Source organism: Dinoponera quadriceps, unplaced genomic scaffold, assembly GCF_001313825.1.
Source record: "Dinoponera quadriceps isolate SergipeBrazil2010 unplaced genomic scaffold, ASM131382v1 scaffold1960, whole genome shotgun sequence".
Lineage (NCBI taxonomy): Eukaryota > Metazoa > Arthropoda > Insecta > Hymenoptera > Formicidae > Dinoponera > Dinoponera quadriceps.
In genome coordinates this window covers 100,056-125,196 of record NW_014556019.1, presented here as the reverse complement: position 1 = coordinate 125,196, position 25,141 = coordinate 100,056, and the positions used below count along the sequence as shown (strand labels likewise).

Here is a 25,141-nt window from a genome sequence, read left to right as displayed (position 1 = left end):
CTGATTTATCCTGATTGGTCTGATACGGGACTCGAGCGGTTGCGCCCAAACTCCGGCTAAGCTAAGCGACGGTTCACTCATACCGGTTGAAATTTTCTGTTGCAGAAGAAGTCGAGAATGAGGAAGGGGTTGGAGATTGCAACCTCGTAAATAATCGTTGCTTGTTAGCTAGGAGACGTTCAGGACAAGGATGTCTTTCGGGCGTCTCTGAGACATCCCCGGGACGTCTGCGCGATCCGGTACTAAGCCTTGCTCAGCGGGATTTAAGCGCGTCGTTCTCACACAGGTGCGCGATCTCTATATATCCCGCCGCTTTTCCTCCATATCCGGCGTGAGCCACGGGTTTCTCGTGATTCGTACCGCACTGCGGTATGTCGTTTCTCGGTGATCGGCGAGAAAACACGAGAGAGACCTTCTGTTCGATTTCTCACACGAAAGCCGAGAGATCTGATAGTACGTTCGCACGAATGTCATTTCTGTAAAATATTCGCCGGCAATGTTATCGAAGGTGAATATTCTCGTAAATGAGAAGGTCGTATGTTAGTACGCTAATCAAACACTCTTAGTGTTTCGCCGGGACTGGATACAATCCCAAAGAGAGAGAGAGAGTGTGTGTGTGTGTGTGTCAGAAGAAGAGAGAGAGAGAAAGAGAGAAGTGTGAGAGTAATGAGTTGATTTAGTTACTTCATATATTTACAACGATTGTACTTGACGAGAAATCGGCGAGGTGTCGAACAGTTCTTACGAGATGATTCGACCGAGTTAAATTAGTCACGATAATTCGATACAATACGACAATTCCGAGCTTCTGGCCCGCGATCGTTCTCAACATGCAAACCCGTGACCCCCGATTGTGCATGTAGATTATTGCGCGCTAAATACACGCGGCACGCCGGCAAAACGAACGCACGAATTTACTAGCGCAGGACTTCGAAGGAAGAAGAAGAAGAAGAGGAGGAGGAAAAGGCGGAGGAATAAGATAAAGACCCGCAATACAGATTTCCTTTTTACTGGCCGATGTAACTTTCGAAGCGCGTTCCCCCCCCNCCCCCCTTGTTTCTCTCATCTCCTCCGTGTTTATCGATTATCAAAAACCGCGAAACGCCACGAAGCGGAAACTCGTTCGTCGCTACTTTTTATTGGATCGGCCGCCGGTTACGCGCCGTCGAGTGTCTGAACGGTCGGAAAACCGATTCACGGGCGAAGCGGAAGAAGAAAGTGGGACGATGTATGGCGACGTTCGGAAAAATCGGACGGGCGGACCGGAAACTGCCCGGGGTGTTCACGTGATCTGATAATCCCTCCTCCCCCCGGACGATACGAGGGGGATTCTGTTGAATAACAACGATCTTCTCTGACGGTCGGCGCCAGTGAAAACGTTTGACCTCGATCTCCGTGATTGGAAATTCTAACGCGTTCTCTCGTGTAACGAGAGCCCGTGCGATTTACATCTGCGGGAGCGATCGAAATCACCACCACCTATCATCGCGGAACGCGATATATAATTTACCGCGTGTATCCCCTTTTTCTTGCATCATCGCTTTCGCGCCGTGTAGCAGCGCACGTTTCCCCCGGATCGGATGAGAGGAGGAAAGAGGTACGACACGCAGATTAACCTATTAACCGACTGACTCTTCTGCTTCCTTTNCCCCCCCCCCCCGGCGCCGTTGAAATTTCGCATCTCGCAACTCTCGACCTTTCAGCAATGGAGGGATTCTATCGGGTCAGTAAGAAAGTTCGATTCGACTCTCTTGAGCCGAACTTTTGCACTCTACGGAAGCGAGTTGCTCTACCGAATATATACTCTCTCCGTTATTGCCTCTACTCTTCAAATTTATGAAACTTTTCTCTAACGCACTAAGGCCTCATTTTTTTAATATACGCTTTTTCCCAAGCAGAGCAAAAGGTCGTGTGCAAATCAAGGTGACATCAAGATGACGTTAAAAGTACTCATTATATAGGAAATCAAAGTGTGTCATTCAATACTTTAAATAGGATAATAATTTGACCGTTTCGTGATTGCATTATGACTTCTTAATGCCTTTCTTGTTTACGGGACATTGTAGAATGCCCTTAGATCCGCTCAGCTGTTTATATTTCCTCTAAAACTGCATTTCGATATTCACTGTCAGCATCGAAAATCTATAGTTCATGTTACGTGTACTGTAGATTTTCACTGATAGCATTGACAATATCGGAATGCAGCCTGGAAAATACGTATCGTAAGAAAGTTTTAATTGTTGTATTTAGTAACTTTAATTTGTAATTTTAGCTATATATAAGCAAAATTGTAATTACGATAAACAGAATATTGTTTGCATGAACAATTTTGTACGTAGCTACTGACATTTGCAATTTAAATATATTGAACAAACAGCTTAATCGGAGAGGATTAAATCTGCAAATCCCAAAGTCGTAATTTAAAGTATAAATTTTCTGTCATGATCAAAGATGACCTCTGGAAGTTATATCACTGTCGTTTTTCACGTTATTATGACGTTATCGTGACTTCTTATTCTGCTTGGGTTCAACACGCGTCAAACGTGCCTGCTGGATTCCAAGCGCGGTTTCTCTTAAGCGGGGCCTACAATGAGAATTTAAGCTCTCAGCCTCACCGAAGCTGACCAATTACGGTCGAATGTGAGGAGAATAATCGACTGCGATTGGTAAATTTTTCAAGGCTTAGAGCTTAAAATTCTCATTGTAGGCCCCGCTTTACGCGAGGGTCGCGCGCGTGATATTTCTTCAGCTTAAGAATCAGAAAATCATACCTCGCATTGCGTGTATATCCAGGAGAAGCGGAACAATTCTCGGCACTGTTGCCTGTATGACTACCCAGACAGTAATGTTCAAAATCAGGGAACATAAGACTTTATATATATATATATATAAATATATATATATATATATATTTACAACGATTCTACTTTACGGGGAATCAGCGAGGTGTTTTACGGCTCTCATGAGGGGATAATGCGAGCGAATTAGATTAGATACGATAATAATTCGATGCGATACGATAGTTTCGAGCTTCTCTGGCACGCGATCTCTTTCAATGTGCAAACCCGTGATTCCCGGATTGTGCGCTTGGATTGTCGCGCGCTAGATACACGCCAGCAAGACGAACGCGTGGAAATTTATAAGCGCAGGATTCCGAAAGAAGAAGGAGAATGGAGAGAAGGCGGAGGGAAAAAAAAAGAGCCACGATACAGGTTTCTTTCCTACTGGCCGGTGTAACTTTCAAAGCGCGCGTATCCGTTTCTCCTTGTTCCTGCTCTCGTCTTCTCTCGTGTTGGTCGATCATTAAAAACTACCGGGCGCTACGATGCGGAAACCCGTTCCTCACTGCTTTGTGTGTTTTATCTGACTTAATTGCTCGTCAGTTACACGTGCATCGAGCGTCTGTTTAAACGGTCGGAGAACCGATTCGCGGGCGAAGCGGAAGATGAAAGTGGGACGGCGCGGGGCGACGTTCGGGAAAATCGGACGAGCTTCAGACCAATCGGTGAGAAGTTGGAGATGGCTGGACTCTTACTTGAAGGACTCTATTCAGTACAGTGCAATATCCAAAATCGGGACATAAAGCGCCTCTTGGGATGTCTTACAGACGTCTGTAAGTAAAATTTTGAGAGACATGAGAATCTGGTCATCTCCTCAACTTCTTACCGATTGGTCTGATTTCTTATTTGATCAAAAATGGCGGAACTGAAAATTGTTAAATAAATAGACTCTCCATTCCCAACTGAACGTTATTCTAAGATGGAAGATGAATGATAATAAAATAATGGAAAAACCCGTTTTTTGAGAAATTAAAAAATCTACTTTTATAAATAATATTACGCATAATCAGGCAAACGACGTGCACATATTGTCAAAGAAATATACCTGAACTCGATATATTGTAGATACCCTTCATAGATAAAGAACATTCTAGCGACGAACCAGACGCCATGTTTGATCAAAGAGTCAAAATTGGCCGGACTCTTACTTGAGGAACTCCATGTATGATACGCGTGCGGCGGTGTCATCTATCGACGATGAAAAACCGAACTTTTCGACCGACTCGATATATTATACCGACGAACGAATTGCGAGCGATGTGGCATTGTGAATATTTTTACTTTTCCCGCTATCGAATGAAATAATCCCGGCGCCGAAAGATCAAGGCGCTTCTCTGTCGCGCGTGGTCGAAAAATCTTGTCCTGCGGCCACCTTCTCTCGCACTTCGCGCCTTCGCGAATGTCGCAACGGTCGTTCGTCCGTTGATCGAATACGCGACTTTCGCGACAGCTCGGTGAATTTCTCGCTCTCCCGGCCGCCGATGTACATTAAAACAGTCGCATCATTGGTATGCAAAAATGGAGCCGCATCCGGGGCGAGTACGCGGCTCGCTGTATACGCCTGTCTTCGATCAGGCGTAATCGGGACGAAGGTGTCCTCCTTCCAACATCCTCTCCTCCGCGCGCTTATTCGTCCTTGAGCACCTTCGTGGTCATTCTCTTACGATAAGCGCGCTGATAGAAGTCGGAGAAGAGCACGAAGAAAATTGTCGAGTGGAGCAGAAGAAGGCCCGCCACCAGCTTCGGGTAACCGCAGTCGAAGATGAGAGCCTGGGCGCTGTGCACGAACACCAGGAAAAACTGCATCTGAAAACGCAACGGCAACGTTACCAGCCAAGAATTCGCGGGAATTCGCGAGTGGTGAGTGAAAAGCGTACACGTATCGACTGCTAAAAGTGTGTCCCGAAAGTCTCGGCCGTTCGGGAGAGGGCGCAAGATACCTCGCATGGCAGCTCGCACAGGAGTCTTTCCAGCACTCAGCCAAAAAGCGCGACGTTGAATTAAAATTGACGTCGAAACGCGATCACTACTTGTTCAGTTGAACGGAAGCCGATTTTACACTATATCGACCTGTGTGATTTTTAATATTTCGTAGCTTATGTCATTGATTTAAACTGACTGTTATTGTTATTCTTGATCGTTAGTATCAGTCGATGATAAAGTAATTATGATATCAATGATAAATACTGGAAAATTTTCGATAATATTGAATGGACATCGATGAAACTTTTTTTACTTTATCCACATTTGTTCTTATCTTAAGTTGGTACATGGCAAAGCGCAAGCGGAAAGTCTTTTATTTTTATCCTGAGGATAAAAGTAAGGAATTTTGATTTGTACATTTCTTTACGCGTTGTGCGTTATACGTAAATTTACGCTCATCGCTCACGAGCAGTAAAGCTAATTGATTAATTATGTTCGAAAACTTATGGAGAATGTGAAGCCTATAGAAATACATTTTCTATCTTCCAATTCCAGTTGCAAATTATGTTGCGAAAGTAGGTTTTTAGCCTGCAGAGCAAATCCTTAGTTCTTTTGAAACGCCATTAATTGATTCGACGTTGAAACGATGTTGAAATCGTGGCCGAAGACATTTACTCGTATATTTATACGTCTTCGATGTCGAATTTAAATTTCGATATTGGGATTTTGACGTGTATTCATACATTTGTATGTATGTCCAATAAACTATACGTTTCTGACTGGGCATAGAAATTTTCCTAGATTTTTTTACATATACACAATCGGCAGATCGAAGGTTGCAACATTTTTCTTTTTCAATAAGCTTAGCAATAGCTTCGAACACCAAATAGAACATGTCATTAATGCTATCCCATGTCTTGATACAGCGACACCGAAAATCTCCAATCAGAAGCATTGTTTGTGCATCGCGACTATTGATAATTTGATGAATTGGCGACGATTCTCCAGAGTAGCAGTCGTGACGCGCAAATATTAAAAGATAACGCGCCCAATCTCCAAAAAAGGAAGATTTTTAACGTTATTGATATTATAGTAACACTCACTAGAAAAATGATTCTCTCGACTAGAATTCTTTCACTATGATGATCACAGTTACAAATACTTTTCTCTCAATGTAATCAGCACTTAGATTTCCCGAGTAGAATTCATAATTATTTCGGGCAATCGGGTCGGATCCCAATTAGGTGCCGAGAAATTGTCTACGCGGGATCTCGCGTCTTTCCTTTTCGACGCGAAGAAAGATCAATCCCGTGGTGAATGAACACGACGCCGGCGGCGGCGAGCACGTGAGAGCGTGTCCTCCAACGGACAACCGGTTCGTCTCGAATTGCGCCCCTGAGGATTCGTGCGATTCAAGATAGGGGAGTTCCATTCAATGGGACGAGCTGTCACATAAATGTCAGGTAAACTGCCGATCGACTTGTAGAAAGTACAAGTTGGTATATGGCCGAGTTCTTTTTCCTCTGTACCAATCGCCACGACTATATTAAGCACCGCGCGCGTGATTTGCGAAAATCTGCGTATCGATCCCGGCGCGCTTTTAACGCACGAATACGCGTTGCTGGCAGACATTTTAATCCAATTCGTAGCCGCTCGAAATCTGCGAAATCGGACACGTCGCTGAACGATCGTATTTCGCGTGTGAACGTGGACGCTTCTCTAACGATGAGACCGTTTCACGAGTATTAAAAGAATTATCGTTCGTCTCTACTTAGTTTTTTATTCTGATATCAATATTATTTGTAATTTATTTTTCAATATAACGTCGATTGGATATCCCCATCTTGTATTCTCATAGATATTGGGTCTACTTTTCTCACCAAAGAGTGCTCTCTTTCCCGTGAATAAACATTATTATTGTCATCGAATATATAAGTAATGAAGTGTCATTATTCAATTAATTAAACTACGCATGAAACTAACGTGCTACGGATCTTGTGTTTCTAATGACAAAATCTTTTTCTCTCTCTCTCTCTCTATCTATCTATCTATTTCTATCCATCTCTCTTTTTCTATTTTTCTCCGATCACAACGCTAAATTAACACGTGCAATTGTAACTCATCTCATACGTGGAGACTCACTAAAGCTAAAGTCGAGACCTCGTAATTTCTATTCTCTTCTCCTCTCCCCTTCTCAAGTGTCAAACCACTCTTACTTCCGATTTACCAAGTCGGTAAGCCGTGTGAAATAATTCATAAATCCGACATTGACAAATACAATCGCGCGCATCTACGAAATATCTGCCGCTTGTTTCGGCGTCGGGTCTCGTTTGGCGATCGAAAGTAACTTTCGTTTCATATTTCTCCTCTTTCTCTTCGTTACCGGCGTTGTATCTTCGCGTCACCGTTTTTGTCGCGCGAACCCCCGAGGAGAACGCGGGGCGCGTCTCGCCATCGAGAGCGAACAAACCAGCGAGTGGACAAAAGCGAGTCACCGCCGCTTGTTCTATACACCTGTCTCGCCGGAGCGTGCATACATAGGTGCATGTAACGAATCAATGGGTCTTGCGAGATTAACTGGGATAGGTAAGCACATATAGGTGAGGCTGGGCAGGTATGCGGCCGGCACGCCGATACTTTACGACGCCGGTTGCAACGCCGACGAGGACGACGGTGGTGGTGATGATTGTGGCGTTAATGGTGATGATGACGGTTTTGGTGGGGTGGTGCACACTGTGCTGGCACTATATGGCACAGCGGAATGCCAAATTGTTGCGCCACCGCTAACGTGGCCGGCCAAGTCCGGCCGGCTAAAGCGAGTCAGCCGAGAATTGCCCAACGTTGTACTTTTCACTTTCCCTCACCCCTACCATGCGCTTGACGCATGAAATTTTGCCTAGGTAGAGAGACCGAAACCGACCGATCTGACGAGGTACCAACAATGGCCCAGAATTCGTGGGCGATCGCGAGTCCGTTCTTGCGAGCGCGACGGGGTGACCGCGCGGCCAAGTCGGCACGGACACAGTTGGTTCTCGTGCACTCTCCCTTTTCCAAGTGGACAGTCGATATCGGCGATATCCGTAGGCGCGGATATGCGAGTTTGTCCCGCCGATTTTTCGACGCCTCGCGGAAGGACTCGAAATTCATTCCTGCCGTCGCTTCGCGACTTCCATGTCGGCTGTAGCGAATATTTACATACAGGGGAGAAAGCGTCAGATGTTATTTTGCTTTTAAGCTCTAAAACTCCGTCGAAGGTGTGGAGTTGAGATTTATGCGCATGGACGCGAAGCGGCGACCTTTCCTTCGCCAAAGTATATCGTGGTTTGTTTTTTTTTGAAAATCGTCACACGTCTTGCGAGTAACTACTTTTTGAGAAGTTTGGGAAATCACGCCTCGAGAAGGCAGATCCCGAAACCGAGATTATCCATCGTGATATCTATCGGGAGATTGTTGAAAAGTGAGATAAAATATCGCTGAATTCACATCATTTCGTATATTTATTGTATGTGTCTTTACGTGAAAGAAAATGTAGTACATCGTAGAAAAATCGATTGACTTTAATGTAACATGACCAGACGCGCAGATAGAAACTGCCACTTCAGCCCCACCTACTGCACGCAGCAGACGAAGTTCATGTATTGTTCAACAGAGTTAAATACCTTATGGCCGAGAAACATGGGTATACGTGAACTTTCCGTACGTACGTCAGTTTTTCGTGCTTTTTCTGTGATTTTTTTTTGTTCTCAAACGGAAGAGTCGGCCGACGGAATTCGATTTCTCTAACGAGACATTCGTTACATTAACTGGGTTAACAACTGAGTTTTTAACGCTCTATTTCTCTCTGACTTGCAATTTAGATGTCGCGTTTTCCAGTTGCGAAACTCATAGGAGCGAATGATATTTTCGCAAACTCATCGCGCGCGCTTTGTAGGTCACAATGTAACATACAATGGTGAGAAGCTCGCGATCGATCTAAAATCACCGCGGACATGTGGTGTAATGAGAAATGGTAATGCCTGGTGGCGAAACCCGCTTGAGAAAGACTAGGCTGTAAAACGTGGCGTACAAAGAGAGGGAGGGAAAGAGAGAGAGAGAGAGAGAGAGAGAGAAAGAGAGAAAGAAAGGGAAAAAATTCCGGCGACTAACGAAATAGACTTTTGTGTACACTCGCGCGGACTTCGGCGCAAAACGGGTATCGATATTAGAAAATTGCTCGGATTGTTTTATTTCCCACTTATGTCCGCTATGGCGTCAATACACGTGCTTAAAAACACTCCGTCGTGTTTCGCGTAATCGCGTACCACCTATTTCATTCCCGTCTCGGAGGAATCATTAATCTTAACGTCGCGTTTCGGAAAAGAGGGCACGTGTTGCATTAACGGGAGAAGGAAGGAGGGTTGGAGGGAGAGGAAGGAAGAAGGAATACGTCATAGGCCTCAATAGGCAATTAGCATATCTCACATGCGCTACCGATGTGCACCCTTCAAACCGCGCGCAGTGGGTCAATAATGTCTACCCGTTCACTTTCATCGACACGGGATTACTATCCGCTCGGCGTGAAACTCGCCAAGTTGTGCAAGAAGAAGGTATCACGAATCGGTCTGATCCGCATGCACGAAAAAATTGCACGCGCCGCGCTACCGAACGGTACCTCGAAAATACGGCCGGATCACGTGTCGTATTTTTGCACGGCTACGTTGCGTTTCGGGCCACATGCGCTTGTTCCCGCGCAAGCGGAATACAATGAAACGGCGGGAGCGGGTATCGTGACGCGCGAAGTCAAATTGGGTCAAACACTGCGCAGTGAGATTTGGAGCGGAGGCTTTGTTTCTTCTTTTTCTTTTTTTTTTTTACGAGAATTTTTCTCGCAATTTACATCAAATATGCTCCGGTTTGGGTGCATGTACACATGGAAAAGGAATCTCTCTCGGTTTCTGCAACTGAACGGGGACTAGACGAAGACTCGGTGATAAGAAATGATGTCTCTGTTGTCGCGACAGGGGATATTCGTGTTCAGCTGCGTTAAAATTCAGCCGAGATAACTGACTGAGTAGAAACCTTCTACAGGATCCTTTCCTTCTGTCCCCGAATTTTCGTCTAGTCCCCAGATAATAGAAAATTCACTTACGTTAATGAAATTGTTTCTTCTGTGTATGTAAAAATCGCAATTATATATATATATATATAATAATAATAATAATCATCATATATAATAATAATATAATAATATTATATAATTATAATATTATATATAATACAATAATATAATATAATAATATTATAACAATAATATTATATTATATATAATATAATTATATATAATATATAAATATATATAGCTAACTTAGGAAAGAAAGTAATTTGATCGGAGCCGCCTACTCACCAGTTGCAACGTGGTCAAATGCTTCTTCCACCACAAATATTTCTGATATTCCGGGCCCATGGCCGCTAACATGTAGTACGCGTACATGACCACGTGTACCGCGTTGTTTATAAGGTTGCCGAGGGTGCCGTGGCCGCCCGGGATGAATTTTACGCAGATCCACGTTTCCAGCGGTGTCAGCGAGTGATGGTATAGGTGCAGGAATGTCACCTGGCTCTCTTTCTTACGTAACACAAAGAACATCTGAAATTTCGACGAGTAATCGTGTCACAGCGTATTCTCCGAGATCTCGTAACTTCCTGTCGCTTAGTTCGGACTTGCGAACGACGACTTGCGATTTGCATAGTAGCGGATACACCTCGCCTACACCGCGACCTTTAGGTCAATCGAGCGGCTTTAAATCGGCGACAATGTTAATTGGGCGCGGCAAGGAGGGTTTATTCATGGTGACTTGACGAATTCTTCGCGAAAAAAGAAAGAAAATAAAGAAATGTTGAGGTTGTTAACATCCGAGGTGTCGTCATTCTTCTATTAGCCTTCGAATTTTCAAAGGAGATGAATAATACCGCGATAACTGCCGATTCATTATCGAAGACTCGAGAGAGCTTTGCAACACTTCGATAACGTTTACACGGAAAAGAGAATTAGTATCAATTCAAGATTCATATTCGTTTCATTTCATATTTTTGTATACATATAAGCAAGAATATATAATCTTATATGAAGATAAATCNATATATATATATATATATATATATTCATGAAGAATTTCTAAATATAGTTTCACTAAAAGTATCATATCTTTGTTATTCAAGAATAATTTTTATGAACTGGGAGGAAAAAATTTTGGATAAAAAGGACGATATCTTCAAATAGATACAATTCTTAATTTGAAGATATTGTTCTTTCCATCGAGTATTTTCTCTTCTCAGTTCGTGAAAATTATTTTTGAATCACATAAATGTATTTCTAGTGAAACTCTAGGACTGGAATATTTCTTCATGTAAAAGCGAGTTTCATCTTCACATAAGATCATATGTTCTTGCTTACATACGAGAATATGAGTTTCCAACTGATACTAATTTGTTCTGTACACGTTCGTCAACGAAACGACGAAATCACTTTCATCCTTTCCGATGCAATCGCCACCGTCGAAATTGAGCAACAAAAACGACGATTCCGACGTTTCGCCAAATTTCGCATGAGCACGCTGTTGAAAGAGCCTATTGTAGAGAGACGCTTTCACCCTTCGCGAGGGGGATAGGTGAGCGCGCGTCCACTTCACGAGACGTTGGCTGTTTCGACTCGGCTGGCGAATGAGCGCGGCGATCGGTCGATTAAATTTTATCTGCTTCTTTAATCCGACCGGAGCACGATTGCGTGCTCGATGGCGATTCGGTGGTAGTGCCCGCGCGTGCTAATGGGATCGATTGCTTAAGGGTTATTACGCCGCGGGAAGGGATACGAACATTTGTACGCGATTATCCGCCTCTCACAAAGTCGCCAGCTGTTTGTCTCGCGTCTTTTTTTCTTGTCTTTCTCATTCGTTTCTCGTTACCTATCGGTCTGGATGTTAGGTGCGTGCGGTGTTTCCGGTGAACACACGAAAGCGTTCGGTGAATCTGGCTGGGGACTTTTATATCTCGAGACGTCTCGCGGATAGAAATGTACCTCATTCATTTGAGAATAAATGTAATGAATGAATAATGTAAATAAGATTACGGAAGCGTTGACGCAGAGGAATAATGTAGCTCGGTCGTCCTCGGTTCGACTATTAAAAATGAGATCGACCGAAAGAAATCCGGTTGACGTCGAGCTGATTTCATATTCCGCATAAACAGTTCCGCATAAACGACGCGTTTCCAAAACCTAACGTTGTTTCCCACTTTCCTCTCTTATTTTCGTAACACCGTTGTGCAAGAGATCGAACAGAAATTGCTCCTCGGGATGAGATAACGATCTTGATACAATGCCTTTAATTGTGGTTATTAGTTGAAGTGTTTATAGTATAACGTTTCTTTCGCCTTATTTATCATTTCTCGTACGTTTTAATATCGTGGTGTAATATCTCGTATCGTTAGTACACATTTTTAATTTGGCGCCCCTTCCGACAATGACTTCGTACACAGAAAAAAATTAGTGTCGATGCAAGATTCACTTATTCCTACATATAAGCAAAAATATATAATTTTATATGAAAGTAAAACTTGTTTATGCACGTATTATATATTATTAATAGTATCATTTTATTGTTATACAAAAATAATTGTTATGAATTGAGAGGAAAAAATGTTGAAGAGAAAGAATATCTTCGAACTGATACAATTCTTAGTTTGAAAATATCGTTCTTTCTGCCGAACATTTTTCCTCTCAATTTATAAAAATTATTCTAGAATAACAAGAAAAATAATTTTTTAGTGGAATTATATATAGAAATTCTACTCGTGAATTATATCGCAACTATATAGAATTTTTTCGTGTGTGATCAAGTTTTATTCTCATATATAAGATTATATATTTTTGCTTATACATGAGAATGCGAGGCTTGAATTGATACTAATTTGTTTTCGGTGTATGTTTCATGCTCTGATTGTGTCCCGCGAATTACGAACGTGGCGAGTAATTTATGAAAATGAGCCATACCGTATCAGCGAATTCCGTGAATTTACTGATGAAATACCACCAGCACAGATTCGCCATCCTGACAGCGGATGGATTGTGAGAGTAGTCGACCGGTTGACACTTGTAGCTGTAATCCAACAGCCATCCGGACATTAAATGCTGGAAAAAAAAATAAAAGACACATTCGGATATCATAAGGATACAGGAGAAATGAGACACGCAGGAGACGAAGATACCGAGATGATAAACGATGATAAACCTCAGCCTCAGCCTTGTGAAAATGAACTTCAGTCGCTTATGCAATAATTCTAAATTCAGATATTTTCATCATGGAATTTCTAATTCCGATAAGTGTCTAAGATTATTACGAGCCGATGAAAGCCGATTTTACAACGATCGCGTGATACATACATATCAAGCCAACAACGATAGTTGAGCAGGTTTCGTCAAGCAAGTATTTTTCATCGCCTCATTAATCGTACTTGATGACGCGTTTAATACATAATTTTCCTCGCCTCTCCTACGTAGAGGACAGCCGTCATAATTGCGCACTTTGAATATATACATATACATATATATAAAAAAAAAGAAAGATAGAAATGCACCGAAAGCATCCAGCAACTGGTAGAAAATTGTCTTAAGAATCTGTTCCATTTTATTTCTGCAAAAAGCCCGGTCGGCCGACTCTCTAACAGAAATCGACGGAGAACTGCGGTTGGTCGCCGCGCGTCTGCGGACGTTAACTTTCGCGTTCGCGTAGCGAGATGCAACCGTTCATTATTCATTCCATTGCGCGTGAAAATTCGTTTCTCATTTGACCTCCCGCGCGATATCCCGCTCTATTATATCGATCTCATGTGCGCCGTGACCAAACGTAAATAAACGAGGCTTGGCATTTTCGTGGAAAGTCGAAAATAGGGTGTCTCGAGAGCGTTGCTAAACGCGCGCGCGAGCTCGCAGTCCGATTGGGTAATAACTAGCGAGTTTCAACTTTGGCAATACTACAGTCTTCATATTTCCTGCGATTATGTTTCATTGCCTGTTCGCGCGCGATACCCTGACTGACCAATCTGGTCGATTGGTCATTATTAGCAAACGACTGTCGGCACCGTGTTGCACCAACGCGTCGTTGTTTTTCGAATGAAAAACTGCTACTTATGTTGCACCGTTGCAATTTCGCAAATCGATCTCGCGTGTGTGTGTGTGCGCGCGTGCGTATATATATATTTTACTCAGCATCGTTCGAGACATTCTAAGCCTCGCTTCGCGACGGCTGCGAGTAGGTCAAGGCTATGAAGCGAGACCGTACATCTGTCGTAGAGAAGCAAACATGTGTAATCGGCTAGTTTTGCCAATTTACATTTCACGGGGACTTCACCGCGATCCATCTTGCGGTCCTCATCGCTCCTATTTATACCGTGATACCGGCGTTTGGAGACACTGACACCCTCGGAATGCTTATTTGGACAGCCAGGCGTCAGCCTGACGTCACACAGGCGGGTATCTAATGGGAAAATTTCGTTGTGCAATTACTTACGTCACGTGTCACCGCCTAAAGATCCGGAATTATGGAAAATCTGCGAGACTCAAGCTCACCGAGTACCGAATTATCGACAAATTATAGCCCGCGCGCGCAGTAAGGGCGGCGGTATTGCGAAGAAATTTCGATTCTTGCGCTGTTGCGTTTCAGTTCTTGCAATTAAGTAGTTTACCGCTCGGGTTCGCGACAAGGAAACTCGTTCGAAACTTTACGTCGAAATTTTACGTTCGAATTCACGAGCAGATCTAATGTGCTCGCTCCGATCGATTCGCGGCCCCTCCCGACACGCCGCCTCCCGACCGGCATTTCCATCGACTTTTCATTTTTATCAACGGGCACGATGATTTGCACAGCACGGTGCAAGTGGCCCGAGACACGCGAATCTACGTTGATAATCCAGAAACTGTCATGGCGACTCGCGGCGAATCTTACTCAATGCCTGTGCTAACCTTTGCCATTTTGGCAAAGAGGCCTTCGAAAGATTAATAAAGGAGGAATGAAAATGTCACGCCGGATTAAAGCAACGCGCGCGAATATACACCTCTTTTTTCACTTTCTATTATCGATCGTCGAATTTTGATCGTGTGGTTTTGCATCGAAACGATCACGCGCTCGTTTACTCGTTGACTCATCGATGACAAAGTATTTAAGGCATCTGGTCTATAAATTTATCGGTCTATAAATTAATCTTCTTAGGAATTTTTCCAAATTTTGACAAATTTTGAATATTGATCGAGACTCGATCCAAACGTATGTAAATTCAGCAAAATACCGACCGTCCCAAAGCTGAGATAATAAAAGTCAAATTGTCTACGTATGTCACAGGTTCGAAAACGACCCTCGACATTTACGCTTTGAATTCTAGCAGCAAGATTACTCTTACAGTTTTTACTCTTACGTTCGACTTTATATTCCATTGCAACAGTATCAAAACTGTACATCACGAATCATGTTTACAATCATTCAGCACAGATTTGTCAAGTTCCTTCATATTGTGTCAAACATCGTCTTTCTAACGGTAATGTCACGGATTAACTGTCTTAAACCATTCAGGCGATTCGCTAATAAACTGACAAGATCGGCTTCGGCCGCTCACGCAAGTCTTATTGACCGATTCATTAATGGTAAATCGCGAAGAACGAAGGGGAAAAAAACGCGAGCGCGTTTAATCACCGATATTTAAAGAAATCGAATTGTATCTTTAGCGAAGCGGCATTAAAATAGCGATATATAAAGCGGTATCCACAATGAGAATTTAGGACGCGAGATTTGACCTATAAGCCGTAAGAAACTGACCGATCACGGTCGAATGCGAGTAGAATAATCGATCGGGATTGGTTAATTTCTCGGCTTTAAGGCTTCAAGTTTAATTCTTCCACCTTAAGCGGCGTCTACAATGAAAATTTCAGGCGCAAGGCTTAAGCTTCATGCCTTAAGCCGTGAGAAATTGACATCCGATCACAGCCGAATGTGAGAAGAATAATCGATTGGTCAATTTCTCACGGCTTAAGATCCGAAGCTTGTGTTCCACGCTTGAAATTCTCGCTGTAGACGCCGCTTTAAGTTCTCATTGAGGACACCGCTTAAGGAAACTCAATTGTCCCGCGTAATGCCGAGCGTGATCACGCGAGAGCGGCCTAATTAAGCGGTGCCTTACGCTGAAAATGATTACTCGCATGATTAACGGCGTCGTAATAAGAAAATCCGCGGCAGCGGTAAGGGGGAGTTCTAGGCCGTGGTTTCCTCCTCGATCTTTGTCAATGATTACGCGATATATTCTATTCGTCTCCTTTCACCGTCACACTTTGTCGGCCGCGCTAATCTCGCGCGAACGAGAAGCGCGCGCTCGCTCGCTCGCTCTCTCGTCGTCTGCTTCGATACTTCGCGAAGACTTCTCCGTCGCGATCCGCTCCTTCTCAACTAGACGCGTTCACGGTACACTTGCATCGTGACCTATATCACTCACGAGGAAGAACCTGCTCGACCGCTTCGATCGTTCAACAAGTCCGTGTATCCCGGCGGATCGCCGTCGCGCGCTCGTGAACTTCGCGCCCCGTAGATTTTATTTTAACAGCGAATCTAATGACGTGGTTATAAGACGCGAAAGTCAAGGGTGACTCTCGGAAGGTCGTTGGAACTCTCGCGAGCGTGCGGATGCGCGCGCATACACACACCACGCACGTGCCACACTCTCTTTTCCTCTCTTCCTTTCTCCCAGCCATTTTCTCTCCCCTGCTCTTACGTTCTCTCCGTTTTTCCTGCCCAGGGGGGTTGCGCGGCCGCAAATTGCACGTTTTCTAATTCGCGCATTTCCCACCCGGAAGCATCTGCTGGCCCGATTCCTCCGATTGTCATCTCGTACACTCCGTCATTTATCCGACGATCTCGCGTCTTCGAAATTCGCGCGCGATGACGATTCGTTGATCGCCCATCGTGGTGAGTAAACGAGTATCTACAGCCGTAAAGCACGCAATAAGACGTAAGTAATAAGCCGATTGACCAACGACAGTCAATTATTCACGGGCTGTAAGAATCCGACTGGTCAATCAGCTCGTCACTTCCTACATCCCACCGCTGTACTTCACGGCCGTCGTGGACGGTCCTTCAATTTCCGAAAAGGCAAGGGCCCTCTCACCTCGTACAGCATCCCCAACGAGAAGATGACCTGGAACGCGTTGTACACCACGAGGATTATTCTCAGTTTGTACGGCTTTCTGTTGACCATCATACGCGGGCCAAGTATGACGACGAGGTACATGTAGAGGAGCACGATGAGGATGGTCGGGACCGGCGAGTCCATGAGCGGCCAATCATTGACACGTGGGTCCGAGGCCGTCGTGAGGATCTCTGTGTACTGGTCCAAGGCCATCTTCACCAAGCCCTGAGCGCCCACGAACGTCCTGTTCACGTCCGTCATCTCGATCCTCAACTCCGGCTCTCTCTCCGCCACTAATTCCGCTGCCGCCGACGCCATTTCTGGAAATGTAAGCCAACGTTCAGTCTCGTCTCGCAGCGAACACGATGCACACCGATAGCATGCACAGGATACACGTGCTCAATTGCCTCGCGGCAGATTAAAGGAATTCTGCGCACTCGTGGAGTCCGGCTTTCGCGCAGGGACCGAAGAGACCTTACGGGTCAATGCCGATCCCGGAAAGTCGATACAGCATTCATTCGTCGGGGGAAAAAAGGCAGCTGCGATCAGTGACTGATGCGTATGTTTTGATTGTCAACTGATAATGTCGGATCAGTTCAATGCCAGTAACTCGCCAGTAACACACGTTCCACCAATTAGACAAGATATCATTAATCAGTCATCGATTAATCGGAACATTTATCAGTCATTTAGATACGCTTGATCAGGTGTCTCTTCTCGTAAGGATCTTACAGCGGAGACACGTGTAACGCATGAGCAGGTTTATTTATCAGGTTGAATATTAAAATAGGAGGGGAAAAAAAGTGAAGGAGAGAAAAAAGCATTTAGAGCGCTCCGATCGAGCGAGATTAACAAGCACACGTTTACTTGTTATTATTGCTCCGCGGAATATTAACAGATTTTTTCCCTCATGTTTTTCTCGATATAGAATGTGGCAAGAATAATAAATAGCGAGGCGCCGGGAATTCTTCGCCTCGACGGTGAGGAGACAAATGAATAACCGGTCACGTCTATGACGTCCATGCTACGTTCTAACGACAGGAGTCGACTTGCACGAGTCGACACACGTGACACAGGAAACTGCTCGCGAAGACAGAGTCGAACGTCGCGGGCGCGTCATGTGTTCTTGAAGTCGATCTCGTGTATCTTCGAAAGTAATAAGAATGATAAAAAGAAGTGCGCGAATTCATTACACTATAAATCCAATGTATGCAATTTTACGCACTTATGTGGGTAAAATCATGCTGTTACTCTTCATTTGTACGCGTGTTACTGCTATGATTTTACATACATAAATGTGCAAAAATTACGCACTTAGGTTTGCAGCGTATACGTAATGTAATTTTTTCACACACTTAGGGGAGACCGGGGCTTAAGGGTTGGTTAAAGGGGTAAATATATTAATTGAATATTTCTCTTGTTTTCTAACAGATCGCAGAATCCAGCAAATAGGGATATAACTATCTTTGATATGTTTGAAATCTCTGTTCGCTCGATTTTGTCATCTGTTAGAAAATAGCAGAGATAGTCGATCAGTCAATTTACCCCTTTAACTAACTCCCCCCTGTGTGTGTAAAATCTTATAACGCGCATACAAATGTTTAAGAAGTAACTATATATTTTTACACATTTAATTCCTTACACACTTCTCTACATAAATATGTAAAATTACTCCTGGTCCGCGGAGAGACTCCCCAAACGAACGCAACTTCTAAAACCGGGAGATAAAACACCTCTCAGAGCTCCTACGTACAAATGCCTTTAAGACGTCTTCAAAATACCTTTTACACAGCTCTTATGTCCCGATTTTAGATATTGTGTTGCCTATCGGATCACGTCGCTAACTGATAGCCAACGGAATCGCAAACGAGACGAAAGAAATTTCCTCCGTTATCGCGCAGGAAGCCGGTGTAATCGGGCTCCGCGAGAAGTACGATTCCATAATCGACCGGGACACCTGGATGACTCTTTCCGTTCACGTCGCCGAGCTCGATTACACACACACACACACACACATGTAATTCTAATCGTCGATCAAAACAAACTTTACTTCTACGTGGAACGCAACGGGTCAGAAAGATCGCCGGCGTTATCGTGGTCTCATCGTCGTGTCGCGCTTTCGCTGCACGGTTTTATATATGTATGTAAACCGGTCTTCTCTTTTCTTTCTTCCTTTCTTTTTCCTCCTCCTTCTTCCTCTTCCTTCTCCTACTCGTATCATCTCTTTTCACGTCACTCCTCCTTTTCATTTCCCGTATGAGTCAATAAATCAACTGCGTTCTTCGAGTCAACAGAACGATGCCAGAGAGGGTTGCGAATTCAATGGGAATTCAATGCCGTAAGTAGTCGCGGGCGCGTTGTGCCTGACCCGCACGTACGACGCGGCGCGTCTGCATCTACTTACAGCGCGGCGCGTTCACGATCCGTATCACGAAAATACGATTTCGGGAGATAACTTCGTCACGCGTCGGCGTGAAATTCTTTTTCATTCTTGTGCCCTTAAGAACATTTCGAAATTCGCAAAAATGGTTTTTCGAAAAGTATGCAATTTTCGGGAAATCTAAATACATAGTTACGGAGCGTATCGAACTTTTGCTCACTATAAGGAATTTACATTTCACGATTTCAAAAATGTTAGCTCACCAACGAATATACGGAATTAAATTCGAGAGATTACTTAAACCTATTGCAACAACACAACCAAACGCGCTTGCACGCAGAAACTGCCGCTTCAGCTCCAACTGCTGTCTACAGTAGACGAAATTCATGTTCCGTTCGACGGAGTTTCGTACTTTACTAGCTGAGAAACATAGTCGATTTACGTCGATTCATCGCACCCGTGTCAGTTTTCGTGCTCTTTTCCTCTATTTAAAAAAAATGCGTTTTCCATTCTCGACTCTCTCACGACATATTGCTGGAAACATATTTCTGTAGATATGAACAATTAAATATTATTTATTGTATAAGGGAAGTGAATTCCTGTAAATAAATGAGGTAAATGTACTTCACGAGTCTCGTCGAAATCGGCGAGGGATATTTTCAGATCTTCCCCGGTCGGCCAGAGCGAACAGATGTGCGTATCACCGGGTTCCTTGATATATCGCGGCATCATTGTTAATTCGACGTCGGAGACTAACGGACGCTGATTTCTAATCAGCGATTTCTCGACATCCTCTGGAAGCCGAAACTTTCGAGCGGGAGACTTCAATGCCAGGCAGGCGCGAATTAATGGATGCGCGAGTGGATTAACCCCTTGATCTCGGCGCATCGCAACGTGCACCAGTCTCGATTCACTTGTCATGCTCTACTATCGCGTGCTATATCCAAATATATCCGTTTATGTATCTCGAGACGGATCGCAATCGCGCAAAGGCGACAAAGGTAGCCTCGACGAGAAGCAGCTTGTCGTTGCCCGGTAAGTAAGAAATAATTACCAGCGAGATATTGACTCAGTACCGATTTCTAGCGAATAGTTTTAGACGCCAATATCGACTTGATATTGGTGGAATACTGGAATGATGGCAACGGGAGAGACTCGGGAGACAATACTGCTCAGGTAGCAACAAAATATCGTATGAATATTTGTATGAAATAAGAATGTTGTCAATTTCAGAATATTGCAATCGAATATTTTATGAATATACCGTGGAATATTGTTGGTGAGGAGTCGCATGTTTACGAAAAAGAAGAATGTCCTCGAAACGTTCGCAAAGTTCTCCTGCTTTCCTATTCAAGACGATCGATATCGCGACGTGAAATCCACATTTCAGTATTGAATTGGTACTTTTCGCCGGTCTTCAGGACGATTCCCATACGGGCCGGCGGTCTCCAGGCGAGAAGTCGCCTCGGGAATCGGTTCTGTAACTAAATCGTCCGGGGGAGACTGGTCTGGCGCGAGTTTAACGGCAGTTACACACGTAATCGCCCGCGAACATCGCGCGATAAATAAACCTCTCTCACGTAATCCGGTGTTGTCCGTGTCGAACGTCGTTCCGTTGCCGTCGTAACACTTATCGAGATTTAAGACTCGTCACTGTGACTGTCGCACTCCTCCTCGTCCTGGTCGCCGTCATCCTCCGTGGACAGCGTTGAGACCCGAGTATGACACTTTCTCGTCGCGTCCATCGCACCAAGGAAATCGTCGATTTCGTAATCGCGCTCTTCCGCGTGGTCATTAGGTTGCGGGCGCGCTTTTCGTGGCTCCGCGACACGTAGGGTGCCTGTCGTTATCATCGATGAGCGACGCAGATTTTCGCGCCGTAACAAACGCGCGACAACGATGACCAGACGGATGGGCAGACGTAATCCCTTAAATCGTCGTCGTTGCACCGTCGAGCGATTTTCTCTTCCGCGCCTGATTTAGGCACGCGCGTAACCGGCCCCCCTTTCGGACGCTTTCCACTTTCGGCGCGACTTTTTCTCTCTCCCACCGTCATTTCGAGAGACACAGCGGCTTGTTGAACGGTAATACGCCAGGATGACATCCGCGATGACATCTTCTGCGATTTGTGACGCTCGATGTACTCGCGATTTCCGTACTTGCGACGTAACCGCGACCGTTTCGGCGATTGCACTTTTCCCGCCGGCGAGAGAAGACGATTTGCAGCGCTTGATCGAGGCTTACGAGGTCGATCGTCCGGTAATCTCGGCGTCATCGCGATGTCACAGGCTGCACGTAAATATTCTTCAAAGGATGCTACCGACAAACGGAATATCCTTCGTTTAGTCGCGAGTTTGCGCAATTTTCATGCGATGCCGGCTAATGACTTTACTTTCCAAATAACGTAGAAACGGGACGGACTTCTCGAAGAGGAAGCACGCATGAGAAATTGGAACGTCTTCGCGAGTTCTTTACGGACGCTCTTTCGATGACTTTCCCGTCGCCTCGCTCGAAGATCGGCTTCGAAGACCGATTTGCCGAGCGAGTGTAACATGTACCGTGCCGAATGCCCATAAGTAATATTTCTACCCAATTTGATATTAAAGTATTCACCACAAGCCGGTTACAAATGTACGCGTGTCTGAAGGTGTAGCGATTTACCGTTCCAGAGAAAACAGGCTCCAAAGATTTCAATTCTGACTATTCCGGCGATTATTTCATCAGTCGGGATTGAAACTTTTACAGCCCATTTCCTCTGAAACGGTAAACGGCTACATCTTAAAACATATATATTTGTTAGTATCACGTTCTAGCGCGAGTACTTCAACCTGACGCCAAAATTGTGTACAAAATCGAGCGGGGGAAAAATGGGGAGCATTTTTCTTTCAGCAAAATTCTTTTTATAGGCAATCACGTTCTTATTCTGAATATCGAAGTGATAGGTCCCAATTAACTCACGAGAAGTGGCGCGCTTTTCCTAACCAGGCAAAACCGGTCAGAAATTCTGGTACACGTGATTGCGGGAATAGAACGTGCTTGCAATGCGCAGATAGGGATGATGAAGGTATTGAGAAAGAAAGAGTTCTAGTGTTCCCGCAGAGAATGATTCGCTTCAGTTTGTTGAAGCATCTGGACGAATTCACCCCTCCCGCCTCACTCATGGTAGGTTAAAAGCAGTCAATCATTCGAAACGAATACGATACAGAGACTGAGCACTTGTTGAAGTTTGTTTCGTTGCATAAGCTAACTTAAGGTGATTTGAATAAATGTAAAATCTCTGCAAAATATGACGTTTTATAATATTATATTATATTATATATTATTATAAAATTCATATTATAATAGTTATGTTATTATAATATTCTTCAGAAGGTGCTTGACAAATTTTATATACTGGGATGTAACATGAGTATTTTAAGTTGTACTTCCTTTATTTTCCAATCTAGATTACTTTCCAGAAAACTGATGAGTTTAACGAAAAACAAGGTGAAAGATTTCACCAGGACATAAAAGAAATGGAGAGAAGGCAGGTGGGATGAAAATATGATGGCCGACTACTGCTGGTTCTTAATCTGAGAAACGCAACATGATCACAGACGGAAAACTATCAAACGTACACTTAAAAACAGAGACGTGTAAATTAAGAGAAATACCGTCCTCGTGGTCAGAAATAATTTTATATTTTTTTATATATGTATATCTGTTACTAATAAATATCGTATACTTCAGTATTTGTCTCTTTATTGTGAGCAACCTTCACGCGATAGAACGTAACAACAGTTTACAGATTTGAATTTAAAAGGAGAATAATTAATAATTATTAAAGTCATTTAGTTTTTCTACATCCGTGGAGAGAGAATTATTTCTCGTGAGTCTGTTCTGACTGAATCTGAGTTATTCAAATATAAAATCCGTTTTGTGATCTAATCGTTGTTCAGCCGTTACATATTCATTATGATAGAATAATGTCTATTTAAGAATATATAATCTAACTGCTATACTAATTTGCTAACTGCAATCCGTCATATAGCATATAAAAATAAAGCAGCAAATAAAAAAGATCGTACGTTATTCCATAAAAATCTTAAAGAATAGAAGTGATCGTTACATTACTGCCTGGCGAACTAGTTACGATTTTTCATCTCGTAGCTGTAATTTCTTTTATTCAACTATCCGTTTATTTATATATCTTGGCTATTAGCTTAGTTTGCACCGATCGCTTGATACACGTATCAACTTTCTACCAGAATATCTTGACGGTGCATGTGTACGACGACGTATCAAACTGGTATAATATGCATCGAAAAGACGTATCGTGTTGGCTTGGTTCTACTTTAAGCGGATGTCAAGATAATCTAATAATGAGTTAATACGCGTATCAAGTGATCGGTGTAAACTAAGCCATTATTTAGTCACTAGGAGAAGTTACATTACTGCTCGGTAACGACATGAAATACATATTTACTGCCTTGTAAGTAGACACCCACATAGAAATTGTCTCAGATTTTCCCATACGCAGCACAGATTCCGATTAAAATGTCCGTTATCCCAAAATCCCGTTATCCTACGCCAATTTGGAATTCCATTCATATCCCGAACATGAGACGAAGCTTCTTTCTCTCGATGATTTTTCACGTTACTATGTTTATTAGCGCACTCGTAGCGTGTAAAGTATAAATACTTGAATCATTTCGTTCGATCGTAGCGCAAGATGGAGGCTAGAAAAAATCCTTGGGAAAAGATTGCCCAACTGGAATTCATCATTATTTTGTGAGGCCGAATTGGACCAAGAAATTTTCTATGCGGAAAATAAGATCTATTCGTGCTTCCCGGTTAAAATCGCGTTCGAAACATTACATTTCTAATCAGAATTCGCGTAGATCTCCCAATTAGAGTCCACAATTGTTCTGAAAGTCCGACTTAAGAATCCCAATTAGATCCCGAGAATTTTTCTATGCGAGACTTAATTTCTACCAGGGGATAATTCGTGGATCGGCCGGAAGTATTCAATTAACGAAACGCGAGGTTATTTTTTTTTTCAAGTAAGAGCTATCCCTCAAATAATCGAATGAATAATCGATCAACAATGTGTTGAAATCCCCGATGTAATCTAAACGCACTGGTTGCTGTTCCGAGATCGTTCCTTCACACCGAGCGAGCGTTGCCGAGGCTTGTTATCCGCACGCTGATCTCGCTGAATTACAGGTGTAGGATACAGCGTGCCTCGTTTTATCACGCTTCTTACATCGTGTCTGATTCATGCACGCGAGGATCGAAATGCGCTTAGGAATCCCCTTAGACACGGGGGATGGGCCGGCAAGTAGACCAGAAAAGCAAACGAGCCGCGATTTGGTCATCGCGCGCGGCGCTCTACCTGAGAGAGACCGGGGAGCTCGCGTTTGCGTAATTGATATTGCAGTGCCAGACCGCGAAAACTGGAGTAACGGTTATACGCGACTGCCCCGAGAAGGTTGCTCAATGTCGTTGCGTGGCCCTTCGCCTTTTTCTATTGATTTTACGGACGGCTTTTACAATCGTTCTTGCCGCACACCCGAACATGTACGCATTGCGTACGTGCATTGTCTCGAAACGGAGACCTCGGGGTTGCGTGCGCAACCTTCTTCTGCGTGGCATTCCGCAACGAAATCACGACGTGCCGTCGCTCTGAATACGTGTTTTATTATCACGGGCCGAGTGCGAGATAGATGTCAATGTTGCTAAATTGGAATTACGCAATGGGAAAGAAAAGAACAAGAGGAAGGAGGAGAAGAATTGCGTTGCGTCGCACTGTTGATCG

At 43.8% G+C, this 25,141-nt stretch overlaps 2 protein-coding genes across 3 annotated transcripts in view; one reads left to right on the top strand and one right to left on the bottom strand.

Annotated features, from left to right (window-relative positions):
• Nucleotides 1-1,659: 1,659 nt before the first annotated feature.
• The window catches only part of LOC106746448 (elongation of very long chain fatty acids protein AAEL008004-like), a 34,282-nt gene continuing 10,800 nt past the window's right edge, over nt 1,660-25,141 (bottom strand). For both annotated transcript variants that reach the window (XM_014623053.1, XM_014623054.1), the window contains exons 2-5: nt 16,944-17,284; nt 12,790-12,927; nt 10,147-10,389; nt 1,660-4,646 (exon numbers count right to left, since the gene is read on the bottom strand). In XM_014623053.1, coding sequence (XP_014478539.1) covers nt 4,467-4,646; nt 10,147-10,389; nt 12,790-12,927; nt 16,944-17,282 — 900 coding nt within the window. In that variant the 5' untranslated portion in view covers nt 17,283-17,284 and the 3' untranslated portion in view covers nt 1,660-4,466. The remainder of the gene's footprint in view (nt 4,647-10,146; nt 10,390-12,789; nt 12,928-16,943; nt 17,285-25,141) is intronic.
• The window catches only part of LOC106746447 (elongation of very long chain fatty acids protein AAEL008004), a 72,924-nt gene continuing 52,411 nt past the window's right edge, over nt 4,629-25,141 (top strand). The window contains exon 1 of the mRNA XM_014623051.1: nt 4,629-4,700. The gene's annotated coding sequence lies outside the window, so the exon portion shown is untranslated. The remainder of the gene's footprint in view (nt 4,701-25,141) is intronic.